This window comes from Artemia sp. Qi Xiang Cuo, chromosome 17 (assembly GCF_049724085.1).
Source record: "Artemia sp. Qi Xiang Cuo chromosome 17, ASM4972408v1, whole genome shotgun sequence".
Lineage (NCBI taxonomy): Eukaryota > Metazoa > Arthropoda > Branchiopoda > Anostraca > Artemiidae > Artemia > Artemia sp. Qi Xiang Cuo.
In genome coordinates, this window is record NC_142810.1 from 47,498,832 (window position 1) to 47,512,440 (window position 13,609).

Below are 13,609 nucleotides of genomic sequence, written 5' to 3' on the forward strand. Positions count from 1 at the left end.
TCTGAAGATTCTTTCAAAACAACTGCTGAAACACAAGGGCCGTTAAACTAGAATAAGAATTTCTTTTAGACACTGTAGTAAGTAACAACTCATTCGGTAGCGATTGGTTGAGAAGTAGGCTAAATTTTAGAAAAGGGTGCTGGAACTTACGATTTCCAATTGACTGAGCCCCCTCCAAAGCTTATTTGACCACCCCTTCCACATGAAGTGCTTCTGGGAAAAAATAAATGAACAAATATTAATACACTGAACCCTTATGGGTTTTTACTATAGGTAATACAATACGATTGCCCCTGACTAAAACAGGAGAGTAGAAACTTTTCTAACGATTATACGATTTTATAAGATTGCCCCTGACTAAAACAGATTTTAAAACGATTTAAAACGATTTTAAACGATTTAAAACGATTTTATAACGATTTTATACGATTGCCCCTGACTAAAACAGGAGAGTGGAAACTTTTCTAACGATTATACGATTTTATACGATTGCCCCTGACTAAAACAGAATTTAATACGATTTTAAACGATTTAAAACGATTTTATAACGATTTTATACGATTGCCCCTGACTAAAACAGGAGAGTAGAAACTTTTCTAACGATTATACGATTTTATACGATTGCCCCTGACTAAAACAGGAGAGTAGAAACTTTTCTAACGATTATACGATTTTATACGATTTTATACGATTGCCCCTGACTAAAACAGATTTTAAAACGATTTTAAACGATTTAAAACGATTTTATACGATTTTATAACGATTTTATACGATTGCCCCTGACTAAAACAGGAGAGTAGAAACTTTCCTAACGATTATACGATTTTATACGATTTCCCCTGACTAAAACAGATTTTAAAACGATTTAAAACGATTTAAAACGATTTTATACGATTGCCCCTGACTAAAACAGGAGAGTAGAAACTTTTCTAAAGATTATACGATTTTATACGATTGCCCCTGACTAAAACAGATTTTAAAACGATTTAAAACGATTTAAAACGATTTTATACGATTTTATACGATTGCCCCTGACTAAAACAGATTTTAAAACGATTTAAAACGATTTAAAACGATTTAAAACGATTTTATACGATTTTATAACGATTTTATACGATTGCCCCTGACTAAAACAGGAGAGTAGAAACTTTTCTAACGATTATACGATTTTATACGATTGCCCCTGACTAAAACAGATTTTAAAACGATTTAAAACGATTTTAAACGATTTAAAACGATTTTATACGATTTTATAAGATTGCCCCTGACTAAAACAGGAGAGTACAAACTTTTCTAACGATTATACGATTTTATACGATTGTCCCTGACTAAAACAGATTTTAAAACGATTTAAAACGATTTTAAACGATTTAAAACGATTTTATACGATTGCCCCTGACTAAAACAGTAGATTAGAAACTTTTCTAACGATTATACGATTTTATACGATTGCCCCTGACTAAAACAGGAGAGTAGAAACTTTTCTAACGATTATACGATTTTATACGATTGCCCCTGACTAAAACAGATTTTAAAACAATTTTAAACGATTTAAAACGATTTAAAACGATTTTATAACGATTTTATACGATTGCCCCTGACTAAAACAGGAGAGTAGAAACTTTTCTAACGATTATACGATTTTATACGATTGCCCCTGACTAAAACAGGAGAGTAGAAACTTTTCTAACGATTATACGATTTTATACGATTGCCCCTGACTAAAACAGATTTTAAAACGATTTTAAACGATTTAAAACGATTTTATACGATTTTATAACGATTTTATACGATTGCCCCTGACTAAAACAGATTTTAAAACGATTTAAAACGATTTAAAACGATTTTATACAATTGCCCCTGACTAAAACAGGAGAGTAGAAACTTTTCTAACGATTATACGATTTTATACGATTGCCCCTGACTAAAACAGATTTTAAAACGATTTAAAACGATTTAAAACGATTTTATACGATTGCCCCTGACTAAAACAGGAGAGTAGAAACTTTTCTAACGATTATACGATTTTATACTATTGCCCCTGACTAAAACAGGAGAGTAGAAACTTTTCTAACGATTATACGATTTTATACGATTGCCCCTGACTAAAACAGATTTTAAAACAATTTTAAACGATTTTAAACGATTTAAAACGATTTTATACGATTTTATAACGATTTTATACGATTGCCCCTGACTAAAACAGGAGAGATCCTAACGAAAATCCGGAATTATCCAAGGGGAAAATATGGGGAATTTTCCGCGGAACAGGGGTGAATATTCCGTGAGAGGGTTTTACGTGGGGGGGGGGGGACGCCAACTCCCGGAGAAGTGACGGCATAAATACGAGATTTCTCTGAGATGTGAAAATTAAAATAAAATTGAGGATATCTATTCTGCTTTGGCCTTCTACATTGTCAAAAAGCCAGATAATGTAGTCTTTTTGAGATTGGGGCGGAGGAGGAGCGTGCGTAGCTGTGCTGGCCTCAGGCGGCTTGGTGCTGCTGTGAGTTGTTAGTAGTAGTAGTAGTAGGCAACTTTAATATTTGAAGCAAATGGCTTCCCACATTCTTTTAGGAAGGCAATTGAAATAAAAAAAAAATCCATAGAGACCATGCTTTAAATAGAGATACACGAGATAGTCCTATAAAAACAAATTAATTTAACTTAAAGTTATTGTATTCGAATAACAATTTTCTCAAGTTTAACTTGAGATCATCTCTCTACACTAATATTAAAAATTAAACAAGTAGATAACGTAAGTCAATCATCTAGCGTTGAATTCTTGCCGAGTATAATTTGTGTATAGTCTTTCATTTATTCTAGCTTAGGTTTTTGGTTTGATTGATTCAGTCTTTTTTCTGCTAAGTTAGACCAAATTCAAAAGGTTAGTTTTCCTTCTCTTTTTTTTTTAGCACTGAAGTCGGCTCGGAGGAAGTCCCTGACGAAATATCTGCCTCTATCATTTTCGCTTCTTTTTTGTCCGCTGACTGACATTTTTCTCGGCTATTTAATATTTTTTTTCTCGTTTGTCATATGTTAATCCTGTTTGTACCCTTTTCTGTCTTTAACAGTTCACATAACTAATGTAGTTTTATTTCAACTAATATTTCACCATTCTAAAATTATAATTACTTGTACTATAATACACTTTATCGTTCTGATAACAAAAGACCTAAATCAGACAGACGATCTTTTAAACCGGGGAACACAGCTATACACAAAACAGAATCATACTCAACCCTTTTTTTGCAAACCTCTTCACGCTTTTGTGCTCTGAAAATTGCAAGGAATTGTAAAATATATAAGATACCGGTAAAATACGTAAAATACCGGGAAAATACAAAATCAGGTAAATTACGTATAATAGGTAAAATACCAATTTTATGGGGGTCCGTAAAATTACGGTAAAATACAAAATTTTAGCAGTTACAACACTATTAAGCGTTCATCGACGAACGACCAGAAACCCCCAGTTTCTAAGTCGATTCACCTTGGAATTCTATCCGGGTCTCTCTCCCCTTCTTGCAAAATAATATTCAGGAACATTTCAAGTTTTTAAACTTCTTGCAATTTATCAATTCTCTGTTTTTTCAACCTTCTCTAATTATTACTTTTTTCTCCTTGCTTTCCTTTATTAGCGTTTTAAATTTTTTTTAATGCATATTCTCCAGTTTCTTTGTGTATTGTGACTTAGCACATTGTATATCGTATTATATGTGGTCTATTATCCCTTTATCTAAAAAACAAGAACCTTTCCCAGTCAATTTGACTTTGGAATTCTATCCCAACTGATATCTCTTCCCCTTCTTCTAAAACTATACTTAGGAATATTCCTAAGTTTTAGATTCCTTACCTTTTTTCCATTCTTTGATGATCTGTTATCATCGGCCAGGTCTCCTCGTTTTTTTCAGCCTTTTCTATTTATTTTCTGTTTTACCTTGTTTTCCTTCATTAGTGTTTTTAATTCATTTTAACGCATATTCTCCAGTTGTTTCTTGTATTGTAAATTATCATATTGTTAACCGTATTAGACGTGTTTTATTATTACCTTTTCTTATATACGAAATTCTCTCATTTCCCGGTCAATTTTACTCTGGAATTCTATTCTATTTGATATCTCTCCCCCTTCTACTAAAACGATATTCAGGAATCTTCCTAACCTTTGTACTCCCTACATTTTTTCTATTCTTTCATGGTCTTTCATTATCGACCATTCTGCTCTCTTTACTTCCTCTGATTATTATCATTTTTTACCTTAATTTTCTTTATGAGTGTTTTTACTGTATTCTAGTGGATACTCTCTGTTTTTTATGTATTATTATTCAGTATTAAAATTCCCATCTTCCAGACAATTTCACTTTGGAATTTTATCGAAAATTCCATATCCTTCACTGTGGAAATTGACATATTCCTCTCCCTTTCTCTTAAAATGATATTCAGGAATATTCCTAACTTTTAGACTCTACTTTTTTCTGTTCTCTCATGGTCTATTATTATAGACCACGTCTGCTCTGTTTTCTTTACTTCCTCTGTTTCTAATTATTACTACTGTTTTTTTATTCTATTGCCTTATTTGCCTATATTAGTGTTTTTACTTTATTCTAGTGCATTTCTATTATTTTTTCTCATTTTTTCTGTAGCGTATTGTTTGCCATGTTTGAGGTGATTTTTCTTTTTTTTGTAGTGTTTTGAATTACTTACCGTATTTTTTTCTCATCTATTGTTTTTGTAGCGCATTGTATGCCGTATTTAGGGATTATTTTTTTTGTCTTTAATTTTTTTTTAGCGCAGATTACCGTATTTAGGGTATAATTCTTAGAATTTATTTATATTTGTAGTGTATTGTTTACCGTATTTTTTTCTTTTTTTGTATTGCATTGTTTACCGTATTTGGGGTATTTTTTTGCTCAATTAGTTTTTTTTAGCGCATTGTTTACCGTTTTTTGGGTGTTTTTTTTCCTTATTTTTTTTTTGTAGCGCATTGTTTACTGTATTAGGGGTATTTTTAGTCATTTGTTTTTTTCTAGCGCATTGTGGCCCATATTTTGGGTGTTTTTTTTTTCTTTAATTTTTTTTGTAGCGCATAGTTTTCGTATTTGGGATAGGTTTTTTTTCTAGTCCATTGTTTATCGTATTTGGGGTGTTTATTACAGCTTCATTCGTTAAAAAAGGCCAGATTTGCCTCTCACCAAGACTATCGCTTCATTCGTTAAACAAAAATTCACATTTTCCGACAATATCACTTTGGAATTGTATCTCATTTGATATCTTTCTCTCCTCTTCTTTCCAAACCATGCTCGAGGAATCTTCCTGAGTTTTAGACTCATCTACTTTTTTTTTTTTTTTTTTTTTTTTTTTTTTTTTTTTTTTAATGATTTGAATTTGTTGTGTGTTTTTTTTTCATTGTCTATTGTCGACCAGGTCTGCTTTCTCTACTTTCTCTGCTTCTGATTATTACCCCCCCCCTCTTAGTTGTCTTTTTTAGTGTTTCTAATTTATTCTCTATTCTTTTTTTTTTTTTGCTTTTTACTGTATATATTGTTTATTGTATTTGTTGTGTTTTAACTATCGTTATAATTATTATACAAAAATCTCAATTTTTAAGTCAATTTCACACTGGAATTGTCCTTCAGGCAGTTTTATCAACCGTTCTTGTGTTGAAAATGTACACAGGAAATTTCAGGCAATTATCAGACGATTAGCCCTTAACATTTCCAATTGTGATGCCACAATATTCAATATGAGATATTCTGCTGGTATTCTTATATTGTTGTAGATTTGTTAAACCGATAACCAACATTATGTTAAACTGCTGTTGTAGCAGCTCTTTTAAACCGATAACCGACACAAAGTTAATTCAATATTGCAGTAGATTTGTTAAACTGATAACCAATATAATGTTAATCCGATATTGTGGTAGATTTGTTAAACGGATAATTGTTAACCCGATAACAAACATCATGTTAATCCGATATTGTGGTAGATTTGTTAAACCAATTATTCTTAACCCGATAATCGTTATTATGTTAATCCAATATCGTAGATTTGTTAAACCGATAACTAATATCATGATAGATCGATACTATTGTAGATTTACTAAACCGATAGTATGTTAATCCGATATTGCGGTAGATTTGTTAAATCGATAAGCGATATTATGTTAATCCGACATTGTGATACATTTTTTAAACCAATTAAATAAAAAATAACAAGTTTTTTCAACTGAAAATAAGGAGCAACATTAAAACTTAAAACAAACAGAGATTATTATATATATGAAGGGAGTAGCCTCCTCCTCAACACATTGCTCTTTACGCTAAAGTTTCTTAGTACTTTTGAAAAAAACTCCTTATTGTTCCAATGACCCTTGTATTTTAGGAATCGTTCTTAAAGAACTGGGACAAAATTCAAACTTTAGCATAAAGAGCATGGTGTTAAAAAGAAGCAAAACTCTCATATGCGTAATAGTTCATGCTCGTTTCAAGTCTTATTGTGGCTTCTTACTTTCATTTCACAAAACTTGCTTTTTATTCAATTTTGGATCATTTTTTATATAGCCCGCAGAAGTCAGGCCTCGGCTCCACAGAAAACTACTCTCCCCACGGACATATCCTTTTGACAATTCAATCCCGGTGAAAATTTACCCAGGACAATTACCCTTAACAGGTCCACGTTTAAGATTGAGACGGAAAAGCAAACGAAAGAAACATAAAAAGAATTTTGTATAGGAATTCTGGCAAATTCCCCTAGGATATAATTTCATCTGACAAGGTCATCCCTTGGAAACTCCCTCCCTATGGAAAGTTCCCCGTGAAAAAAATACCAGCAAAAATTTGTCTTCCCATCCAAAACTGTAGGCTATGCATGCTCCTCAACAAAAACTGCCCGGCTTAAACAATGTGCAAATTGCATGCCTTACAGACTTTTCTTCTGGGGCTGTGGGGGGGGGGGGGGTCATGTTATATCCCAAGACAAAATTATTGGGCCTTCAAATACGATGAACAAAATTGTTACCTCAAAATTTTAATCGCACGGTTTTGGGAAAAAAAAGGTGGGGAGGTGGTAAAGTTGCCCTCCAATCTTTTTGGTCACTTAAAACGAACACTAGAACTTTTAACTTCCGTTCGAATGAGCCCTCTCGCGATATTCTCCACTGGGTCAATACGATCACCCTTGGGAAAAAAAAAAAACAAACAAAAAAATAAATAAACACACATCCATGATCTTTCTTCTGGCAAAAATACCAAATTACACATTTTGCAGGTAAAAGCTTGAAACCTCTACAGTCAGGTTCTCTGATACGCTGAATATGATGTTGTGATTTTCATTAAGATTCTATGACTTTTAGGGGGTGTTTCTGCCTTTTTTTTTATAGAAAATAAGGCAAATTTTCTCAGGCTCGTAACCTTTGATGGGCAAGACTAAATTTAATGAAACTTATATATTTGAAACCAGTATAAAAATCCAAAATTGGTATCAAAATTCCGTTTTTTAGAGTTGCGGTTACTATTGAGCCAGGTCACTCCTTACTCACAATTCGTTACCACGAACTGTTTGATTATTCATACCGATAATCGTTATTATGTTAATCCAATATCGTAGATTTCTTAAACCGATAACCAAGATTTGCTTAGTCCGATATTGGGGCAGATTTTTTAAACCGACTTTTGTTAGTCCGATAACAGTTATCATGTGAATCCGATATAGTAGTAATTCTGATAGTACACCCGTCAAACACCGTGTGATTAATTACTTACCTTGATTGCCCATTAGGGCAAAATTCGTATCAAAAGGGGCTAATATCACTAGAGCATGTTAGCACAGAATACATCAAGCTTAGAGTTCGACTATAAGTTAACAATTCCATTTAAATAAAGCTCTCTTGGCTAAAATTAATAGTTGTGTATCACTGTCCCGCATTTTGTATATAGAGCCAGAAAAGATATATTAAGTAATCCTTATTTCGCAAAGATTAAGAACTGTCCTTGGGTCCAAATATCTTCTGCAGCTATCGAATCTACTTACGCAGCAGCTATCACAACTATTTTTAAATTATTTTTATTTCATCTCACTGAATCGCCTTGTTTTACCTTACTTTTTATCAGTCCTGGTTCACCTTCGCTGAAGTAAGGATGCTAGGACTGCTTTGAAAAAAAAAAAAAAAAAATCAATTTTTGGTTTTATCGGTCGCATGTTGTTGTGAGTCTTTTTTCTTTAATATATTTTTGTCTTGCCGAGGACGGCCCTTGGACATAGGGCCGAAATATTCATTCAAATTATCTCCACTGTCTTGCAAAAAGATTTCCCTATTGTTCTTCGTGCTTTTGTTGTTAGCAGCTATCAATCAATTAGTTGCCGTATAAATGATCGAAGCCGTATCCAAGGGTGTCTTACCAGGCTTGAACCCTCTACCCCCGAAATTTTCAACCTACCCGTAAAAAAGTAACAAAAATATATACAAAAAAATTCTTTAGGTATTTTGTAAAGCTTGTTGGTCCTAGAAACTGTGACCTGCTTCTCATCCATCCCTTCATATTCAATAAAAATATGCAGAAATAAATGTCTGTACGTTTTCAGAATAAGGTCAAATGATATATACAATAGCAGATTGTTTTCACACAAAGGAAAATAGCGATATTGAAACTTAAATAGACTAAAATCACATAACCGAAGTTTGTCATCCTTCCTAACAACCCCCTCTAGTTTACAACAAAGTATGTTCCTCCACAGACGTGTACTGTTTATTCAAATAAAAAATACGTATTGCATAATCCATGTAAAATACTTTAGGAGCAAGAAGCAGGTATGAACAACAAAGGAACCGGCCACCCATGGAAACATCTCATTTTTGTAGCTTTTGTAATAGTTAATGCATCTCTATTTGTTTGAATTATAGGAGATAAAATACATACGCACATACAAGTGCATACGTAGAATTTTTTGGGGGAGGTGACAGAGGGGGCAATAATAATGAGTTTTCGAAGTGGTGGACGGGGAGAAAGAATCAAGTAATTATTTAACAATTTGAATGAGACGTGTTCGGAAATTCAAAGAAAATATAGGAATTGGAAGGAGAGCGGGCCCCGAGGCACCCCTTACATACGTCTGTGCATTCATATATATATAAATCGTGGTGAATTCCTTACACGGCCAGATATCCTATTTCATGGAGCCTTACTAAATATTAGCTACACCAGAATTTTTAAGAATCAAAATATGATTAAGTTGGGAACGAACCTTTTGTGATGACCTGATTCTCCGCTTTTGCAGCCTTTGGCGGAGATCGACGGAAGATGACACTTCATCATTCGATTTCGCGTCCGCTTTCGGCTTGATCTCAATTTTAACACCAGCAAGCGACTCTAAAAAAACAAAAACAATTATTTGGAATTTCTAAAGAGTTTTTGTTGAGCCCTTTTCCTCCTTTTTTTTGTGAAAATTAATAAATTCTTAGAATTAGTACTATAAAAAAATAATTATAAAAATACGAACTACCCAAGAAGTATAAAAAAAAAAAAAAAAACGAAAACAAAAACAAACGAACTAATCTCAATTTTAATTAAAGAAATCTCTATGAAAAAGCACATGGTTCTTCTTTTCCCATTAACAAACTAATTTAAAAACTTTGTTTTCCAATTTTATTTCTTTCAATTTCAAATTAATTTAGTTCCAAATTTGATTGTTAGCCATTTTCCCTCCTTTAGAAAGTTATTGTAATGGAAAATTTATATTTAGTTTTGGAGCGAGTTGATTTGAAATCTTCAGTGAATATTACTGAACGGTTATATTTATTTTTAACAGTATTAATCTATTGAAAAACACCAAAAAAAGGAATTTACAACATTCTCAAATAAAGCAAACATTTCCCCGTAACTTCATAGAAAGTTAAAATTTTTAAAATAATAGCGAAATGCATCAGAATTTACGAGTATATGAGAATAATTTTTACTTAAGATATCAATAAGCAAAACTGCAAATTAATTACACACTAAAAAATTCACCTAAAGCTTAAAATGGAAGAGAGAGAAATTTCAATTCATGCGCTATGGGATAGAAAACTTTCAACAAGATGATTTGAAAATGCTTCCTCAAAATGCAATCCTCATAATTTGACTCATTCAACAAAACTCCATAGAACTAAAAATTTCATTTCGCACAGGACAGACACACTACTTATTAAAATTAAAATAATTTTGTTCAGGGTCATATCCCAGGGAAGAAGTTTATTTTTGTGTTTAATTCAAGCCCCCTCCCCTCAACCTCTGAAATTTTGTCTGATTCGAGAAAATCCAAAGGTCGGTAATTATGTTACTAGGGTCATTGATCTAGACGCGAAAATTTAAAGCTTTTTTAGGTAAAAAAATAAAATAAATAAAATACATAAGAGAAGTTATATGTGGACCTCATACCCTAAACCTTACTCAAGACCGTTGGATTAAATCAACGAGAAGATATTCTCTTGACAAACCTAATCTAGTTATTAGCATGTAAGATCTGATAGTTTTAAATTTTCAGCTGACACTTTCATTTGCCAATAGGGTATTTTCTAAAAATTATTTTGTTTTCACTATTGCCCTAATAAACTGTATTATTCTAAACAAAACTTAATTGAAAAAGTTCTCATGACCTTTCTTAATATTACAAATTGTTTTCACTATCCTGAAATTACTACTTATACGTCAATCTGTAATATCAGACTCAAAGACTCCACAAGTTAAAGACTCCCTTTTTTAATCGTTATGACGTCTACTCTCACAGTAGAAACAAAATCCATGCTATATCCCAAGATTTAGTTTGCTAAAATCATAATTAATCACCTGAATAGATATCAGATTAATTAATAATATACAAAATTACAATACACAAAAAGTTAAAAAGAATTACATTAATTTTTAAATATATGTAAATTATACTGATGGGTAAATATATGTTAATTATAAAAATTAATAATATATAAAAACATTACAACTCTGGAGCAGATAAAACAGTCACCATGTATCTAACAAAATTGATGGTAATCACAAGTATTTAAAAAGTAGACCCATACAGTGTTGTCAAGTGCGTCAACTGCTTCAAGCATCTACAAAAAAGTCTTTGGAGGCGTCATTGGAGACAAAGAACAAGAAGCTGACGAAAACACCTGATGCTGAATCTACTATAAATGAGTAATTTGAGACAAGACAAAAATCTACTATAAATGAGTAATTGGAGACATCATTGGAGACGAAGATCAAGAAGCTGACGAAAACACCTGATGCTGAATCTACTATAAATGAGTAATTGGAGACAAGACAAGAATCTACCATAAATGAGTAATTGGAGACATCATTGGAGACAAAGATCAAGAAGCTGACGAAAACACCTGATGCTGAATCTACTATAAATGAGTAATTGGAGACAAGACAAGAATCTACTATAAATGAGTAATTGGAGACATCATTGGAGACGAAGATCAAGAAGCTGACGAAAACACCTGATGCTGAATCTACTATAAATGAGTAATTGGAGACAAGACAAGAATCTACTATAAATGAGTAATTGGAGACATCATTGGAGACGAAGATCAAGAAGCTGACGAAAACACCTGATGCTTAATCTACTATAAATGAGTAATTGGAGACAAGACAAGAATCTACTATAAATGAGTAATTGGAGACGAAGATCAAGAAGCTGACAAAAACACCTGATGCTGAATCTACTATAAATGAGTAATTGGAGACAAGACAAGAATCTACTATGAATGAGTAATTGGAGACGTCATTGGAGACAAAGAACAAGAAGCTGACGAAAACACCTGATGCTGAATCTACTATAAATGAGTAATTTATAGTCTAGATATAGCCTGTGGCAGCATAGTGGTGCTCTGTTTGACAATACGAGGCCCAGGCATAGATCCCCACCGCCGAAAGGTTGAACCACAGGATTGTTACCTGCCTGTATAAAAAAAGACCAAACTCACAAAACATGTTACGAGAAATAAAAACACAAAGCTCGAAATAAGAATTTTGCTCGTTTTGAGTTCGAATCGGTTACTTACTGTAACCCTACTGGGCTATTTTAGCCCTAGGGCTGACAGGGGCGTCAGTCCTACTCTTGTTTTGAGTTTGACTTTGTTATTTATTTTAATTTCTGTTCATTTTGGGTTTCATTTATTTTATTTATGGTAATTTTACGCTTGAAAAATTATATGACTTTATTTCTGTTCATCTTTGGTTTAATGCAGCTCTTTACTTTTCTTTGAAAAACGTCTTTTTGCGGAAAAGGAGTTATAAAATAAAGAATATACAAAAAGCATTGCAATTTGCGAGCAGATAAATCAGCCACTATATATCTAACAAGAGCGGTGGCAATGAGAGATAATTCAAAAGTAGACTTAAATCGCCTTGTAAAAGCAAAGTCGGAGCCGACAGACGTTGTCAAAAATTGAGACACAAACCCTATCAGCGTTATTTTGTACGAACTTTCTAACGGTGTAGTTCGTTTTGATGTACGATATCTCTCAACTGACTTTGAAATTTATCGTAATTGCATGTTACCCCTTTTGTGAAAGCGAAAATTGTCGTAACTTACCAGAGAATTAACCTGGAGTATGTAGTCGTAACTGTATAGCCTCCATCTCAGTCATGCGAGAAGAAGGAGAAGAAAAATATATTAGAATATGAATATGAAGCTATATAAAAAATTACAATATGTTGAAAAATATTATTATTTGTGGAGACTTTAATGCCCACAGCCTTTCGTGAGGGAATAAACCAGCAAATAAAGCTGGTAAGTTCATTGAACATATGACTTCAAATAATAATGAATTAGCTACTGCTACCCCTCCAAACCTGAATACATATTTCAACCCCAAAAGTGGCAGTTTCTCTACAATTGACCTACAAATTGTGTCTTTAAATATTTTGAATAAAATTTATATAAATAAAATTGATAGTCTATGTACTGACCACTTTGCCATAGTTTGATCCCTAAACAAATCTGCTGAAACCCCATCACATATCTCTAAATGTATTAGCCTTACGACAAATTGGTATATACTACGAAATCGACTAACAGAAAAAACAGAGAGTTTCACCAAAAATTCATGCATTTTAAGTGCTAGACCGGACACACATGAGGAAATTTGACCATCTATACTAATAAATATATGAAATGATACTATCCCAAGGACAACACCCAGGAAAGCCTTCCCAAAACATATTCCCAAAGCATGGTGGACAAATGAGTGTCAAAATAAATGGAGAACAAAAAAGGCAGCTAGGAGAACATTCTTAAAAAAACCATCACCTACTACATATTTCAAAAATTACAAGCAGAATCTAATCTAAAAAGGACCATAATAAATGCTAAATATAACTACTGTAATATTTTGCAAATAATCTCTTCCGAGAAACACATGAGCCAATTATACATAAAGTCATAAGCCACATCTGTGGGGAAAAAACTTCCCCCAACCCACTCCTGTATGAGCTAATACATAATAATACCCATTATGACAATGATAATGAAAAAGCTAAAGAATTCGCCGCTCTTTTTGTTAATAATCTAACAGCAAGCAATTGTAGCAAAATACCCTAGATTTCTATGAATCCAAGTTACCAACCTC

General features: G+C 32.7%; 1 protein-coding gene across 6 annotated transcripts in view; it reads right to left on the reverse strand.

The window, feature by feature from the left end:
• The window catches only part of LOC148942273 (uncharacterized), a 93,030-nt gene that overhangs the window by 19,532 nt on the left and 59,889 nt on the right, over positions 1 to 13,609 (reverse strand). For all 6 annotated transcript variants that reach the window (XR_016143147.1, XM_089103112.1, XM_089103111.1 and 3 more), the window contains exon 10: positions 9,241 to 9,365. Coding sequence is in view for 5 of the 6 variants with exons in the window: in XM_089103112.1 (XP_088959238.1) it covers positions 9,241 to 9,365 (125 nt within the window). In the remaining variant the exon portion in view is untranslated. The remainder of the gene's footprint in view (positions 1 to 9,240; positions 9,366 to 13,609) is intronic.